Source organism: Lagopus muta, chromosome 9, assembly GCF_023343835.1.
Source record: "Lagopus muta isolate bLagMut1 chromosome 9, bLagMut1 primary, whole genome shotgun sequence".
In the NCBI taxonomy this organism is placed as follows: Eukaryota; Metazoa; Chordata; class Aves; order Galliformes; family Phasianidae; genus Lagopus; species Lagopus muta.
In genome coordinates this window covers 15131554-15150224 of record NC_064441.1, presented here as the reverse complement: position 1 = coordinate 15150224, position 18671 = coordinate 15131554, and the positions used below count along the sequence as shown (strand labels likewise).

General features: G+C 40.7%; 1 protein-coding gene across 7 annotated transcripts in view; it reads left to right on the top strand.

The window, feature by feature from the left end:
* NYAP2 (neuronal tyrosine-phosphorylated phosphoinositide-3-kinase adaptor 2) overlaps positions 1 to 18671 on the top strand; it is a 153271-nt gene that overhangs the window by 93076 nt on the left and 41524 nt on the right. For all 7 annotated transcript variants that reach the window (XM_048954995.1, XM_048954999.1, XM_048954997.1 and 4 more), the window contains one exon: positions 6448 to 7545. In XM_048954995.1, coding sequence (XP_048810952.1) covers positions 6448 to 7545 — 1098 coding nt within the window. The remainder of the gene's footprint in view (positions 1 to 6447; positions 7546 to 18671) is intronic.

Here is an 18671-nt window from a genome sequence, read left to right as displayed (position 1 = left end):
ATAAATATGTCCTGTGTGAAATCACTGTGCTGAAGGCACTTACTGCTTGCAAAGGTGTTCCAGTGAATCAGGGGTTTCTTTTATTCCTTCCGTGTTCTTTTCCCTCTTTGCTCTTTCCTACTGTCATGTTTTAGAAAAGCAAAGTGTAACTTGCAGGGAAAAGACTCATGTCCATGAGGATGGTGTTTTTCTTCATGACCGTTTTTTCTTCATGACAAAGATTCGTTCTTTGATGTTACTCTGACCCACTGCTAATGTTTCTGTGGTTGTGTGCTAAGATGTTGGTGTCTGTGCACATAATTTATGGCTCTTCAGTGTAAGAGCATTTGCCATTGGAAATTCCTTGGACAAGACAAGATGCCTCCAATAGGTACATTTAATATTTGCTTTTGTTTTCTACTGTGGCTTTGTGATGATGGGAGCGCTGTGCAAAGGTTGATATAAACAACAACAAAAAACCATTTCTAAAACATTTTAGAGTTCAAACTGGCAAAAGACACATGTGAATAAGTGGCATTAAGGGCTGAAATGACATCCCAAGCCCTGGGGCCTGTGACAGAGATACAAATTAAACTCGGGTCTCCTGAGTACCAATCTTTTGCACAGTTCAGAGGACTGTGCCTTTTTAAATTTGGTCTCACTCAGAATATTCAAAATTCATCTTCAGAGATAATGAAATCAGACCCCTTATAAGCACTGGTGCACAAATGCTCTTTCGATCAGGCGCACCTTTGAACAAGCAGCTCATCTCATAAAAGCTAGTGGGGTTACTTACAGTCTGGAACTTACAGCACACACACACACATGCACTCGTAGGTTCTTTGCAGCCCTAGTGCTGGATTTTCTCCATTCAGCTGTGTGCTGTAAATCAGGATCTGTGCATCTTTGGTTCAGTACCCAGCAAGTTCAGGGTTTAATTAAAGAAATTCCATTTCCTTTCACTCCCGGAGGCTCTTTTTGATAGAGGTATCCCTCAAAATACAGCATGATTAATTTCTTCTGCATTTAGAATAATATTTGTAAGAATTAAAAAAACTGCTAGGCCTCAAATCATTCCTTTAGTCAGAAAGAAATTGAATGCTGTGGCCTCTTGCAGAAATTGAAAGGGAAGAATTGTATGTTACACGTATTTTTATTCTGTTTGAGTGAACAGTGCAATAAATCAGCTTAGTCTCCAAACTACAAAAGCTGGCAAAACACCTAAAAGATAGAAAATGACAAAATCCATTTTAGTTTTCAGATGTTTTCACTCGTTCCTTATATAGTATGCGAGTAAAAAACAATGTGATGACATATTTTCATACTTCACTCTCTCCTTAAAGAGAAAAAAAAAATACTGCAAGAAGACAGGATGGCAAGCAGTGTTCTGTATTTCCAAAATGAACTATGAAAGACAGATCATCTGAGTATGTCTGAAAGCTACATGTAACCTTTGTGCTACAAAAATCTCATTTCAAAAAATGTCATGTTTTGCTTATTCAGTGGGGTTCCATAAGGCTATTTTAAGCACTGTGCCGCTTGCTTCCAGATCAGAACTGAAGTTATTACTGCCTGCGTGTTTGGCTTTCCTTTCAGTTTATTAGAGGCAGATAATTGCTTGGCACTAGATTGCCAATAAATACAGACAGTTGCTGCTCAACAGGTGTAAACTCAGTGAAGTTGGGCTTTATTTGCAGGGCTGGTAGTACTTCCAGTTCTTCAGCTGTGGTAGGTTTGGCAATTAGGAATGGTGAAGACAGAGCCCTTAGCACAGCACCTGAACTCCCACAGCCTGGGCAGCAGTGGCAGCTCCTGTGATGGCTGCTGAACCGCCATCCTCCAAGCATCTCTGTGCTGGTCCCTGCAGCCCTGGCAGCGAATTGCCTTTGTGCTCTGCAATAAAAGCATCCACAGGGGCTTTGTGAGGCAGTTTTGCATGACTAGCTAGGGAAGTGGTACCTGGCAGAGAGAGAAATTGTCCTCACCTTCGTCTTATCGTCTGACTTCTCAAGCGGTGAGAAAAACAGAGCTAACTGAAAGACAAAAATCTCTCTTAGGAGAACCCTTAGGCTATTTTATGGAGGAGATGTGGTGTTTGTGGAGAGGGAAGGGAGAAGGGAAGGGAGTAGGGAATTGACGTGAATCCAGAAACCTTTATTTGGGACGAGAGGTCTTGAAAATATCCAGTCCAAAAGAAACTCTCCAAATATTGAATATATGTGTCTCTGCAGCCTCCAGCTGATCACATCAGCTTGGTGCCCTGTTTCCCATCTCAGCTGAGGCAGTGCATGGGGACTGCAGGTAGTTGGGGAACCCAGGCCACGAGCTGTTTCTCACTGTCTGCAGGTCCTGAGAACTCCTTTGGGCAATCCTAATGCCAACTCAGCTGCACTGTCTGTTTATAAGTAGATCAAGAAATTGACATGCAATGTCATGATTAACTGGGTCTTCTTGCCTGTGGGTATTAACAAAGAGCAAGTTTATTTCTAGTTGAAAAAGCAATGGCGGATTTTTGCTATACTCCGCAAAGGAAAACTCAATTTACAGACCAATGATAGTCCTTCTCTATGCCTCAGTATCCCTCAACTTATAGGAGTGCTCAGCTTGCTGGAGTAGATGAATCCCTGGAGTGGAAGAGCTGCATCCTTCAGTGACAGCAGTGGCTGTCAGGGCAGCATCCTGAGGAAGCAAGACCCAGATCAGAGCCTATAGAGGTCCGTAGGAACTTTCATATTTCTTCCATTTACCTTTGGGTCAGGCCCCATGTGCAATGAAGTACTGGTGGCAGGGTTTCAGGGTGGATTATCAGGGACAAACAAACTGGGGACATGGTAATCCATATTGAAAAGCACTTAATTACCCCATATTTGGAGCAGATGACACTGTGGTACGTGTGTCATCAATATGTCAGCATGGTTTGCTTTTCATAGGAGTTTATGTTCCCAGCAGGCACTGAATGCCTTTTCTGCCTGGTAAATGTCAAGTACTTAAAGCAATCTTGCCTGTTCCTCTCAGGAGATTGCCAAATAATCTCCTTTCATTGGCTGTGGGCTCTTGCCAGGGCTTCAGCATTTGTGCACATTTATCCCTGCCAAATGTTGGTAACACAGGAGCTGTACGAATACTCCCTGCTCCTTTTGCTAGCTTTGCACAGCTCTGTTCAGTTTCAGGTTTCCTATTTTTTCCTCTGATATTTTGGAGTAGAGCAGGAATTTGTGTGCAGGTGTTCCATAACTGTGGGTGCTGTGAATTCAGCCTATTGAGCAGCATTTCAGAGTAAAAACCTTTGTTCAATAAACATAGTGTCTTGCATCATAGCATTCTCAAAGCTAATTCTGTTCATCTCCTGAATGCCCTGCTGCAGCTGAAGGAAGTTCCCAATAGGTGTTGTGCAACTCCTTTCTTCCCAATCATAATGAAAGATTTCTTTGCTGCTCTATATCCTCTAGGAAATCTTACTGCACCAAATGTAAATACTGAGTAGCAGATTGGAGGTAACTCTATAAGGTATATATAAAGTATTTAAAGTATTTAGTTTTAAATTTTAGGTTTAATAGTGCGGTTTATCACGGAGAGAAAAGGATCTTCATAACATATCATCTGGAAATAGATGCTTTAATAAAGGAAACTGGCAGAGAAAGAATGCTTTGAATGGAAAGAGGAAAGCAGATCTTTCACCTTGTCATGTTTTATGCTGTGGATCATATGGCAGGGCCAGATCATTTGACCTTTTTGTTGATAATGTCACCAAGATATTTTAGGCTAATGCTACATATTGTGCAATGGCAGATGAGAATGCTATGTGTGTCAGTGCAGCAGTTAATTTCAAACCATGCAAAAATACTTTACAAGATGAGATGGCAGAATGTCACTCATTTTACCGTGACATTTCTCATTTCCTTGTCTATAATGTAATAATGTCTGAAAGTTGTTTGTGTAAACCCCAGCGCTTCGAGGGGCATAGATCGCACAGCAGAACCTCATCAGCTTGCAAAAAAATGGTGAAAATAGAAGGAAGAAAGGGGCAAATTATATTTCTAGCAATTTCTTGGAAAACATGGCATTCTTAAACACTTCTATGTTTAAATAAACATCAGTTGAAACTAGCATTGAATGGCATCCAGCACAAGAGCATTTTTTATTACTTTGCTGTCAGTAACATTGCTCCAGATAAAAGATGGAAGAGTGGTGATACGCTGCTGTGCGACAGAGCTTAGGAGATGGAGATGACAGAACAGGGAACACGGATATACGAATGGCAGAGGAATAGGAAACACTTCTATCTCAGGTATACGTTAAGGATGTGCATGGTGCACAGGGAGCTGAAATTTGCAGAAAGCCTCTTCTTCCAAAATAGGTGATTTCGCAAAGTCTGCGTTTTAATGTCATTGTTTTAATGACACCAATCTGAAGAAGACTGCATTTGTCAGAGTTGTAGATCAGATTAAGGAATGTGTGGAGAGAGGACTGAGTTCAAGCTGGTGTCAGTAGAACTCGTATGAATGTGATATACAAATAATATACTAAATAGAAAGAGAATGGTGGTTTAGCTGGAAGCAGAGCAAGAAAAATCTGATCGTATTGTCAAATACATCAGGAGTAGTATTTTCTGTAAAGCCCAAATGATTCACGTAGCCTACATCTCCTTCCCCAAAGTCTATCATAAGACATTCAAGAAAATTAATTTGGGTTAATTAAAAAGACAAATTTAAAGTACATTAGGATATATCCACAGAGTGAAAACTATCAAGCTACCAAATACGCTTATCTGTAGTAGTTTTTGCATGTCCCCAGCCTGCTCCAAAGTGGAGCACATTAATTGAAGCCCTCGTGAAAGTATAATCTCATTCTTTGTGGTTTTTTTTTTTCCTTTCATTTCTGGCTAGTTTTCTTTTTGTTTTTGCTCTGTTGTACATTAGTTATATGTTAGATGCATGTTATTAATGAACAGCAGTCCTGTTATTTCATTTGTAAGCTCACACGAATATCCAAGTCTCCCTAGTCCCAAACAAACCTAGGATCTTGTTTAACAGCTGCCAGTATTTCTATGCCTTTTAAGAAGAACTGAAGAATTATTTAACAGATAAAGCAGAAGGATGACAAAGTAGTAATGCTGGCTTTGAATCTTCCTCTGGCATTGACCAAAGCTCATCAGCAAAATGCAGTCAGCATCCTTGCAGGCCATCAAAACACTGCCTTGCAACTGGCAGAGCCACTGGCTTTGGGAACACACTGGAAGCTGTTTCAAAAAGAGTATTTTTAACTCCATGAGTGCTGCTTGGTTGATTTAACATCAGATATTCACTAGCTGCTATCTGACTGTTGGGTCAGCAAATGGGATCTAGAAATTCTCTGAATTCTGAGTTTGCAGTGATAGATCTGTGGCAGCAAATTACATAGAGCAATACTATCTGGTAAGAACAGAAAGCTGCCATTCTAAGCCTGGCATATAGTTTACAAGTTTAGGAGAAACTTACCAAGAACTGTTTACCCTACAGGAATAAAAATTAGGCTGAGTATGCATAGTAAATTTCATTTCTGAATTAGTTTGTTGAATCCACGTAGGATAAAAACCGACTTCAGCTAAATATTTGATGAGGTACTCTATTAACCCCAACATTTAGTGAGATATTTCATTAAGTATTTGTGCAAAAAGAACAAAATGAGTTTCATTTGTCTTTAATTCATCAAGGATAATTTTAATAATCCTTAACCTTTTCGAATGAATTTCATAATAATATTTTAATTTCTAATTTCACAGATAAAATGATCTATTGTTTCTAAATAAACATATTTCAGAAGGATCTCAGTCTATGAAGTATTTTGTTTCTCTTGACTTCACTGAAGTCTTGTGTATTCATAGGACTCTGAATTCAGATAAATGATTAGAATTATCTCAACAGGACATTTTGCAATAGTTTTCGTTAGCATTTCCTTTCCTCTTCAGTGCTGAGACAATAGTACTTTATGCAAGATGTTACTGTAAGCAAAAAAGTCTTGATTCATCAATGTGTTACTGCCGAATTGCATCACTGTCATTCCAGTGTGAATGTCCAGGATCTTAAGTGTTCTCTTACAGCCATAATGAGTTCATTTGGATACTTAATTTTATGTCTTTGGCAACTTCTGGGGTTTTTAAAATTCCACAGTGATATTTCAAAAGCATAATGATTACAAATGGAAAGTCCTCCTGCCCAAAGAGTTTGGTAGAGAATAGTTGTCTCAGAGGAGGGGAAACATTCATTAGCTGCTGACTATTGGAGAGTCACAACTTCTTGGGGGAAGATAAGGAGTGTTTTGAGTAGGATGCTATTTTTGTAGTGTTGTATTGATACACTACCAGAAAAAGTCAGCAACAGGCTGGTCTCATGAAATCCATTCTAGAATTATAAGACTGTTACAGTGATCCTGTGTTTGACAAAGATTGTTAAATATTTCTGATGAATTTATATTTTGTTCTGTTCACAGTGTCAGCCAAACCAAGACCTCACAGTGATGAATATACAAAGAAGATTCCACCTCCTAAGCCGAAACGAAATCCAAACACTCAGTTAAGCACATCTTTCGATGAAACTTACATCAAAAAGCATGGCCCTATGAAGACACCACTCACTAGGGATGCGTCCTTGTCACAGGTCAGCAGTCCTGCCCCAGACACAGAGGAAGAAGAGCCTGTTTATATTGAAATGGTTGGGAATATACTCAGAGACTTCAAAAAAGATGAAGATGACCAAAGTGAAGCAGTCTATGAGGAGATGAAATACCCTATATTTGATGATGTAGGCCAAGATTCAAAATGTCAATGTGAATACGACCATCACACTTGTTCTTCTCAGTGTGCTACTCCCACAGTGCCTGACCTCGATTTCACCAAGACTTCAGTGCCATCTACTCCCAAGGGCTTGCTTTGTGATATACCCCCACCATTTCCAAATCTGCTTTCTCACAGACCTCCACTGCTGGTGTTCCCACCAGCACCAGTGCAGTGTTCCCCAAATTCTGACGAGTCTCCTCTAACTCCGCTGGAGGTCACAAAGCTTCCTGTTTTAGAAAACGTGTCTTACATAAAACAACAAGCTGGAGCTTCTCCATCTTCATTGCCACCTCATACACCAGGCCATCAAAAACTGGAGAAAGAGCAGATGGTATCTCATGGAACTAGCACCCCTGGGCACACCTCTTCACCTCCTCATCCTTCTACGTTATACAGAACACAGTCTCCACATGGTTATCCTAAAAGTCACTCTGCCTCACCCTCTCCTGTCAGTATGGGTAGGTCTCTTACCCCTTTAAGCCTCAAAAGACCTCCACCTTATGACTCTGTACATTCAGGAAGTCTCTCAAGAAGCTCTCCATCAGTGCCTCATTCTACAGCCCGAAATACATTGCAAGAAGGAGGAAAGATGGTAAATGTCTCAGTCAGTACCTACGGGTCATCATCTCAGAGCAGTTCCCGCTCTCGGACACCTACCAGTCCTCTGGAGGAATTAACCAGCCTCTTCACCTCAGGACGAAGTCTCCTGAGGAAGTCCTCTAGTGGCAGAAGATCTAAGGAACCTGCAGAAAGTAAGTTCTTAATACAATTATTTTTCTCAGTCTTACTCATAGAATAACAACTTCCACTGTATTTTACTAAATCTAATACTTGGCAAAAAGCAAATACTGCAGAACTCTGAACTCCATATATAATTGTCTTGTAACTAGAAGAAAAATGATTTTATTAAAACTGTGAATGTTGTTAAAGTTAGCTTTTGTATTCTTATATCTTAAGGATTTTTAGTCATGTGTACCACAGTACAAAATCTTGTCAGACAGGTGTACAGTTAATGGCTTGGTCTTGCAATAGGAGTCAGTTTTCATTCACTTTTCCATCATAACCGTCCCATGTGAGGGGATGTCCCATGTGAGGATCTTCTCAGGATCTCACCTTTTCAATTTTGCAATGGATGTTAAGGATGATTGTCTGAGCAACTTGTAATGAAATATCTAGACAGTAGTTTCTTTGGGCCTCTACTGATCACCCTTAACTTTGCCAGTAATCACTATGTATATGGTGGAAACCTGAGGTACCAGCTTAAAGCATTCCTCCCCTCCCACTGCCTCCTCCTGTCCTGTGCCACAGAATATCTCCTTCAGCTGTGACAGTGAGACTGTGAGACTGTGAATCAATATGAAAGCCAACATGACCTAAAACACATTACCCACACACAGAGGAAAGGATGGGAGGAAATTGTGTAGAAAAGCCTTAAGCCAATATTGACTTTGAGTACGCTGTATCATAAAACCATTGTCCCATGTGCATACAGGTATACACACAAAGCACTTCTTCTGAGCTAGTGAAATATGGAAGCTCCTAATGAAATTAGCAGGAGTCACAGGTGAGTGAAAACAGAATCTGGCACCAGTATTTCTCTTGAAAATAAGTGTTCCTGTTCAGTGGTCAAAAAGGCAGTGTCTTCCAGTGGGACTCAGCCATAACATCTTTTGTCTGAGTGCAGAGTGTGCTCAGTATGCTTTCTCCTGTGACTTCCTTAAAATCACTTTATGACTTTGTAATCTTAATGCCTGCCTAACAGAAAAATTCTTTTCAAAAAACAACCGATTTTACGTTTGTGCAAGTGCTACATTTTACCTATTTGTCAGCTGTAACATGACAGAGTGTAGTGGCTTTTGTCTGTTAGAAGAAGGTATTCTTGTTTCCAGGCTAATAAATTAATAGAGATCAGAGATGAATTTTCCACTGATTGCATTTACGCTGCTCTGTTGCATTACTGATAGCAGTGAGGTCAGGGCTGAACTTCATCACTTTGGAGCATACTCAGGAGACTCACAAGAGCACTGCTTTGAGTATTCATGGACAATGCTCACCTGCTTCTCACCTCTGCTTTTTGATCACAGGCATCCCAGGCTGGTGTGGCCAGGTTACCTTGGTCTGCCTAATTCTGGTAGTGCTCAGGTGAGCAGTGGTTGATCACAAGGTGCCTGTGGTACCAGTAAGTGCACTGGCAGCTTTCTAACACGTCCCATTGGTAAGCAGCTCACTTGAGTCCTTTTTTATGAAGGATGTGTTTTGGCATTTATAAATAATTGTGTAGTGATGTGGTAGAGATTCTGGCAAAGTGCAGACAAGTCTGAACATTAATAAACACAATTCTTACTGCTAAGTCAGTAGAAATTCTCTCTAAACTCCAAATGCCAGAGCTAGCGTTGAGTCTCACAAATGTGATGATTTCACGCTTACTGATGTAGGCAAAAGTACTGGGTTTGGAAACTATGGAAATACTTGTGATGGATCTGCTGAGACCCGGGAAATTTCAGGAAATCGATGTATGTCTTTCTCATATGAAACTCCAAAAAGATCTCTGTATTCCACTTGACTGAAATAGAATGCAGACTATCAAAGGGTATTTCAGTGATATATTTAAAATAAATCTTGCCCTGTGGATCTGTATCAAGAACAGCTTTGGTCTCTCAAGGAGCATTCTGATTCCTCATTAGGAAGTAGAAATGTCCTGTCACTGGTAATAGTAATGTAATTAATAATGGTAATACAAAAGAGTCATGAAATAGAAACACTGTTCACTTATTTTAGGGACAAAGCATGCATTTTATAAATGGAGACTAGTGGTGAAAAGACTCTGGAGCGCAGCTGTGTTGAGTAAACGAACAGACTGCCCATCTAATCTGATTGTAATTCATCTGGTATTTACAGTATGACTTAATCTCATGGGATTACTGCACTGAGGAAGGATCAGGTTTGTGCTCAGATATTGTAGAGGTAGAAGTCCTTTTAAAATGCATTGAAAACACATATAGGGCTAACATTCCATGTCCTGCAATTTTGCATTGAAATGATCTACCATAAAACAAAACAGAACAAAAGAAAACCCTAAATTGTAGGATTTGAATGTAGAATCCAGCAAACTGTCACATTTATACATTGTGATAATATGTAGTGATAGCGAGCGCAGACTGAACTAATCATAAGATGTTTTGAAGAAATCTTGCTCCTGTAAATCACACTGGAAGCTTAAAGTAATTCAGTTTTGGATTAGTTAGCTATGGGAGAGCAAATGCATAGCATGGGACTTGCAGGGACTGCCATGTTTTTATACTTGTCACTTCAGTGTAATTTGGTTTCAGCATAAAGAACAAATTCCAGAATCCAGAGGCTAATAAAGAAACAAAACAGAAGCTAAGTGGCTCTTATAAAACTGTGCTAGGAAACTAAGAATATGTGCTTCTAACTATGAAATTATTCTGAGCACATCTCATTGAATCCTCTAAGATTCAGCCCCCTGTGACTTGTCTGAAGCTCTCACTGCCATATGCTAGTCCCCCAAAAAAGCACAATCCTACATTTTATATTCAGCTGAGTGTATTTGGAAAATATTGCAGCAGTTACAGAGAAAATTCTCTCTCATCTTTATTGTTATTACTGCAACTGACTTTGTGGAAATTTTGCACTAGAGTCCAAATTCAGAATTTATTCACTGTCTTTTAGTTTGTAACAATTTTGAGGGGGCTTCTTTTTGAGGAAGGAGACTGCACAAAGCTTATCTCCTCTGAGTTAAAGCTGCCCTACTCCTCCTTTGTGTATTATTTTCTTTGTTCTGGCATTTTCCCCTTATTTTTCCCCTTCCATTTTATTATTGTAGAATTCATTGGGATTAGATTAGTGGGAAATTGGGATAAATTAGTGATACAAAGGAGACTGCGACCTTAGGGCCACATTTTCTGAAAGACAGGAAATTCTGCTGAAGCCTCAGCCCTGTTACTGAGCTCACTCAGCATCCACTGGCTGCAGTTGTGATGTGCATATCTAGATTTTATTGGCTGTTCACTTATTGTGCTGTGTTCTAGTAAAAGTTCTCTTGTGTGCTGTTAGCATCTTAAATATGCATTGAGGCACAATTATGAAGGTGGAGAGAGAAGAACAAAGGAAAATAAATTTTAAGGCCAAGTCAGAAATGAAAATGTGGAATATGATCACAAAGAAAGGCAGAAAAATGGAGAGAAACCTACAAAAACTGAAGAAAGATGTCAAGCATGAAAACTGTGAAGAAGTAGAAAAGATAGATATTATTATTCATCAGTACCTGTGTGAGGTAACTTGGTTGCATGCCCAAAGAGTTTGCAGAGCCCTACAAAAAATGTCAGCCTCAAAGGCTAAGGGGAAGCTGTTCAAAAGGTATCACCATCATCTGCTTTCCTTGTAGTACACTGCAAACTGTTCTAATGCATTTGGAAGATGTGTGTGCCCACTGTTATGTGCTCTGTTGAACAAGGTCCCTTTGCTTGCAGTGCATGCACTAAGTGTCTGCATTACCCATGTCCTTCATAAAGATAAGAGAGGGAGAGAAGATGAGAACAGTGTACAGATTTTTGGGGATATTTGCTATGTTTTCTGCACCACAGAGATGTGTATCGCTGTGGGAAAGTATCAAACTGATGCTTTTGCATGTAGGCATACCCACACATTGAAAAGCAAAACATGGAGAAGCTGCTGGTGCGTATCTAAACTGCACTTACCCCAAGGCAGTACATTTTTTTCTGGGTGAAATGGCTGTGAACGCTTTCCAGGGGTGACCAACCCTCTCTGTTTGTGTTGTTTTCATTTGTTAAAACTACAGTTTCCTCCTTGGAGGAAACTTCCTTGGAACTTCATGACTGTTTTGAGCTAATTTTCAAAGCGTTCCTCCTAATGAATTGCAGAACATAACAGTCATCTCTGTTGTGTGTTTCGTGTGTCTTATGTGTCTGTCTGTGACACAAAAAATTAGCTCACACAGTGCAGGGCAGCTTGGTGCTGATTCATGAGCTTTGGACAGCTTTGTACCTTGTCTTGGTTTTTGCCTTCAGAGTTTCACTCTTCAGCTTTAGTTGCGGACAGGGAGGAAATCTGTGAATATGCTACTTTGAAAATTCAGTTGAAATGATTACAAATTGTTATGAATCTTGTTCCAGGCTGATGCTCGCTGCATTAGGAATCTAAAATATTTTATTATAAACTGACAAATAGTGTGCACATGGACTGAGGGAGTTAAAACCAACTTCAAATGGCTGAAGGCCTGCTGTTAATAGTTGAAAGTTTTTTCCCACTTTTATTCCATCTTTTCTTATTATTTTATGTTGGTGTTTTCCAGACAGCTAGAAAACAGGCCTGTCAGGTGAAGAAGTATGTGTGGAAAAGTTTGGGAAATGAGTCAAGTGAAAATCCTTCTCATGTAGTTCTGTTTGTGATTAAACCTCCACATCTAAATTATTTTCTTCTTGACAATCTTACAAAGCTCTGCTCGTGGACAGGAAAACACTGGGGTTTTTATAACTTAATGCAGCTGCATCACAAAGCTGTGGTTAGCGCACACTGACCGAGAGACCTTTTTAATGTGTGTGTTCATCCTCTGCGATTAGAAGTCTTAGTTCTCCTCTTGAACTCTTAGCATTTTTACCAAATCTTTTACAACCACGCCTCCTTTACGACAGATTCTCCCACACGTCCGAAACGCGCAAACCCAGAAAAGAAGAATCCCAGCGACACCCTCTCCGGAGGTGGAGCTGAAGGAAGCTGCCCCAAAGGCAGCCCCGCAGCTCAGCCCGATCGTGCCGCTGCAGCCGGGGAGCAGAGGGGGCTGCGTGCAGCGGCTCCGGAGGACGCGCGGCGGCACCCGCGGCTGCCCCGCTGCCCAGCGCCGTGCGAAAGCCTCTCCCGAGTCGGCGGTGGCCGTCCAACCTCAGGCGCGGCTGCCACGCGGCCGGATCGTGCTGCAGCAGCAGGCGGGGAAGTGTTTCCAGCCCGACCCTCACAGTGCCACTGGCAGTGAGAGGGTGTGAGTTCTGGAAACTACCTTTTTGACCAGCAGACCTTATCCACACCCGCTGTCCTTTCTTTACAGCAGGATCCCTGGATGAGTTTGTATTTCATCGCTCAAAAGGAGACCTATCACCGAGTTTGGGATTTCCCATTATTTACTGACATTGAAAGATCTCCCTATGCCTTCTCTTTGGTGGGAGGAACAGTCCCATCTCTCTCCTCGGAGGAGAGATGCTTCTGTCCTCCCCAGAGCTTGGCTGCCGTTCACCAGGCTCTTTGCAGTGTGCCCAGGTAGGCTCTGTCGTACTGGGGAGCCCAGACCTGGATGCTGGGTCTCACCGGGGCTGAGCAGAGCGGAATGGAGCGATGACCTCGAGCTGCTTCTAACGCTTCTCCTTTTGCAGTCCAGGGAAGTGATGTCCGTAGAGCTGAGGCAGAAGAGCTGTGTGGTGCTGCAGCCTTCTCTCCCACCGGCTCTTTCTCCTTCCCATCTCTGGCTCTCAGCGCTTCTTGTGTGCTGTGTCCACCAGTGACGGACACCTTGTGTGTCTCTGGCAGGACCTCTGACATCTGGCGTTCCTCAAGCAGGAAACGCGGTGGCTCGAAATCCACTTGCAGGACTCTGACATCTCACGTAGGGCTAGCAAGGTCTTGATGTCTTGTGTTCCAACAAAACGCCTCGAAAGTGCCCAGCAGGACTGAAGGTGGGCTGGGTGCTCAGGACATTTCTAGGCACCTGCCCTATCATAAGGTCACCACTTGTGGCCGGTCTCCACTTGTACTTACAACCATTGACCACAACCCTCTGGATTTGACCATCTAACCATTTCTTATCTACAGTGTGGTCCATTCTTCAAAACCATCTTTCTCCAATTTAGAAATAAGGGTATGATGGGGGACTGTGTCAAAGGCATTGCACAAGGCCAGGTAGATGACTTTAGTTGCCTTCCCTTTGTCCACTAGTGCCAGAGAAAGTGGCCAGGAGGGTAAGAGAACATCAGCTTTAATTCACCACAGACAGGATATATTCTTACCGGAGTTCACTGCATTTAGTCAGAGCCTGAATAAGTCTCAGCTCTTGCTTGTGAGTTACTATCTATTGAGATATAAAGAAGTTTAGGAATAAAGTGCTTTTGTCAGATGTTCCCTTGTAAGTGTGCATATTGAGCAGCATGCATCTGTAGATACAGAAGTCATGAACTATCTGATCTGCTGGTATCAGCTCTTTAACACAGTGCCCATCACTAAGGAGTGCTCCTGTTTTGATGCGTGAGTGCCAATAATTGATGTTGTGAGACAGAACTGAAAATAATGGAAGTGTAACCATGGGAATGACCATTTTTTGTCAACTTCCTTGAGGAACCAGGCTTTTGTAGGGGGAAAAAAATAAAAAAGAGTTTTGTGGTTGAATGGTCCTGAGTGCTGTTTCACTCATACCTGTTGTCCTTTTCCAGTAATCTCTAAATTACCAAGCATAAAAATGTGGGTAATGGATTAAATGCCTTACATATACATATCAGCCAGTCTGGCCAGCTGGAGCCTCTTGTTAAAGCTGAAGTGTGTTCCCCCAATTAGCAGTCACAGGAAATAAGGGGTAAGGAAAGCTGTAACGTGGCGGTAAGGCCAATCAGCTCACCACTCAGAAGCAGGATAGCAATGTTGCCATGATTTATGCCAAAAATGAAGGATTGAGCTGAGGAACAAAGATACTAAGAAATGAAACGTGTGAAAGGATGCATGGCAGCTCTGCAGCAGGCTGTGTGTCTCCAGGTACCTTCACTACACTGTTACTGCCTCACTGAGCATGGCGTGCCAGCGATTCAGCACCAGGGATAATAGAATGTTTGGGATCTTCCCTTTTGAATGGCTAAATCGGCAGGTACCATTCCTTGATTGAAATGCAGGCTGTGCCATTTGTTTTCTTGCTGCTTTCGCTCAAAAGTGAGTATGGCTATTTAAAATGCCTTTAATCATTCAAGTCACTGAAAAGTGGGATGTCCCCTCCATTTTTGAGATGAATGAATGTCTTTGTTACTTCTGGTTATTAAAACCAAAAAACATGCATTTTGAGATGATATGCAGTGCTTTTGCTAATTGGTACTGTGACATAGTCTCTGCTTCTAATTCAGCAATTTAGGCTCATCAGAAAATCAGGTCCTCCTGGGATCATGACCATATACAGAATCATTGAAGAGGACATAATTTCATAAATAATTGCTCAGATTTTTTTGGAAACAGCTGCTGTTTCTGATTGATGTATATGGACTTATTTATTCCTTCTGTTTATATTATTTGACTGCACGAACAGTTTCTGCATAGCAATGTAATCAACATGTTTTTTTTATGAAAAAGAAATCAACTTGGAAAGAGTAAAAAAGAAAAATTAATAGCTCCTTTCTGTTTATTAGATTTCAAGTAAAAGATAATTTCAGGTGAAAGACTGAAAAAAGCCAGTTTCTCTAGTTTTTCTTATCATATCGGACAATGTGGGTTGTCCAAAAGTTGTTAAAAACAAAGGAAGAAGGTTCTTTAAATTTGATTACTGGCACCTACTTACTGTGTCACCAGTAAGCAAAGCAACATGTGCTGCACTTAAGGATGTGGATAATGATAATAGGTCCTGAGTTTTGAGTGCCATTGATTTTTTTCTTGTTCCCTAACAAAGCTTTTTAGACCAGAGAGATATCTTGACCTTTTGGCCAAATTTTCAGCAGTTATAAATCACTACTTCACATTTGAAATCAGAAGAGCTACTCCACTTTACACCATCTGTGTCTCTGACTTCAATAAAATAGATTAGTCCTTTGTGACTAGAACAGCTTGTATTCGCAATGGGATAGTTGTACAGCAGAACGGTGAATCGGAGAATTTATTGTCTTTTTGTTTCAAGTGGGAGTACACAGTTCAGGACCCATTTATGGGTGCTCATCTCAGTAATAGTGGTAAGAGATGTTCAATCTGGCAATGTTTTCCATAAGTAGGTATTACCTTCACTGAAATCGAAAAACAGAATTTGTTAAAATTTTTCACAGCATGCTTAGGAAAGGCGGAATCCATGTAGGACATTTGAGTACCCCTTTTCTGATGGAACTAAGGGAAAAGGTAGGAATGTAATGACTTTGACGTGAAGGAATGATGCAGTTTCATTTGCATAGCCTGTATTTGGGTGTTGGCATAGCCATGCTGAAGGGCAGCGGCCAGCCCAGCAGCACAGCAAGTGGGCAGCACCAGATGTTGAGGACATGGCCAGAGCTCCTGGGCAGGTGGCTGTCCTCACTCCACATGCTCATCAACATCCTCCTACCTGGGGCTTCTGAGTTTGATACAAGGCCATGTTTCATTTCTGACTGTTAAAGCAGTGCATGGTTGTACTAAACAGAAATATGTTGAAACTATACCCTATGAAGGTGCTGCAGGATTGTCTGATCATCTTTAAACTGACGTGGAGATAATTTATTTGAAGATCATATGGACTGTCATGCTAGAGGAAATACCTGGCATCAGGCACTCAGCTTCTATAGAGTGCCTCACCAAAATCATACCATGTGCTGCAACAATTGGAGATTTAGCAGTTTTTAGTGGGAACTGCAGTTTGAACATGTGAAAAAGGGTTTCTGTGCATGTTAGCTTTCCAAAGGGGAGAAAGTGAGTTTATAAGAGTGAATCAGATACAGGTGCTGGTGACTTCGCACCTCTTTCGGTGTTGGCTGTGTCTCTAGATGTAGCCATGATGGGGTGGGACCATCCAGCTGGCAGTATAAAGCTCCCTTTTCAAGGCATGTGCTGCATCTTGTAGAATTTGTTTTTACAAACAAGTGCTGTTATCTTGAATTGAATTTTTTTCTTAATTTAAGAATCAGATTATTTTAAATCTAGAATTCAAGTAAATTTTAATTGTTAAATTCTGAAAGTAAAACTAGAGACCTTAAATAGGAAAGTCTGCATTTCTTCTGCTTGTTTTTTTATGAAGCACAATGTTCATGAAGCATTTTTAAGCACATCTGGCATTTTCCACAGGTAGATATGTAGACAGAGCACTTCAGTCTGCTCAAACTAAATGACAAGGAATGAGATCACAGTTTTGTTTAGAAAAATGGCCTAAGTCCCCCAGACAAACCCACCACCACCGTCTCAGGACTGCAAGCTTTAGGAAGGTGAAACACTGTGCAAGTTTCAAAAGAGCAAAGCTTAACAATTTCACCCAAATTTACCATGAACAAAAAAATCACTTTTGCTCACAAAATCTGCTTCCCCTCATGCCCCAGAAATTGAAATATCTACATCACAGCCAGGGTAGCTGCTCGAGTTCACAAGAAAATTCTTTGCGTGCTAGCTTGCGATCAGAAAACTGTTTCAAGGTCTCTTAAGCTGCCACCATTGCCTCTTTATAATAGAGGGAATCTAAGTAAATGCTTTATCTTCACTTGCAGTGAAACAGTTCTTGCTCTAGAAACTGTATAATTTTAAGAGAAAATGGTGGGAATTTGGAGGGGAATAAAGGAAAGAACAAGGTTTCTTCCCTCAGTTCTAAAATCCTCTAATACTGCTGACTGCTTTTCTTGGTGTTTCTTAAAGTGTTTTTACCATGCTGATCTGTGTAACAAAGACTGACAATTTCTTGGGCTCAGTGGCTTATATATTCATTTTTAAAAACAGATTTTCTGGCATGTCTGCCTGATTCAATTCCTGGCAGAGTGAGCAAAGTTCTAAAAACCCATCATTAAAAGTCCAATACAAAGGTCCTTGAAGTATGAGACGAGATGTACTTCAGGGGATCCCATGATACATTATGGCAAGGGAGATCCTATCGTTGTATTACGTTGTTGTTCCTTGCAAAACCACTCTGCAAATCAGGGCATTTGTAGATAGAGTATGTAGCAGTGAATAAAGCAAAGGCTAAGAAAAAATAGCATATGAACTGCCTATGCTATACATCTTTTGTCAGTGTATTATCTCATCTACTCATAGTAGTGTCTTAAAATTTTTTAAACTCTGTACTGAGAAACAGTGTTCGTACTGTCCTTAATTTTCTGTGGGTCTGTCAATAACGAGAAATTGCAGAGTTGGAAATTGCTTTCTTTGGGTTTATGCATAACTTTGAACCAAATATTGAACCCTTGAACTGTAGGAGTGTATAAACAGTGTGGGGATAGATAAAGTAAGAAGTAGAGAAACACTGATGAAATAATTGCCAAAATGATAATGCATGTAAAAGGTAGATTCATTTACATTCCATTTTATACGAAGGTTCAGGTTTTTATTCCTCTGAACAGGATGATCCATTCATGGTGTTCTTTTTCCTTTATTAAAGCAGTAACGTGCAATTAGCACCTTATCTGGCATTTAAGAATGAGTAAGGAGAGCTATTGTTCTTGTAACTATTCCTGTGAAAAAGATAAACTGTATTTGTAATTTTTCTGGAGATGGAAATGTCTTCATTTTTGTGTGTGACTTAAGTTCATAATTCATGTACATTGCCCAAGCAGTAAAATGGCTGTAGACCTTAGTCCAAGAAATCTACAGCTATTCTCCTGCTTGGACAGTATTTGAGTAGTTTATTCTTATTTATATGCGTTGTAACATACAGACACACTTGCTGTGCAATTCCTAAAGTAATAATATAATGTCTTGCAAGCATGAGCATCAGCCAGAGCTATGTAAGGCCATCTGTCATTCTGCTTATTTCCTTGGGATCTGAAGTCTGTGCTGCCATGGCTTAACAGTAGCTTAGCTAGCAAGAGTGAAAACCAGATCACAAAATGTAACCTGCAATTAGAAAGGGAGGAGAGTCTAAAATGATTAACTCTGTTAAAAAGCATGGAAAGACAGAATGGCATGGAAGTTTCATTCTGTAATTTTCATTTCCTACTGAATGTGG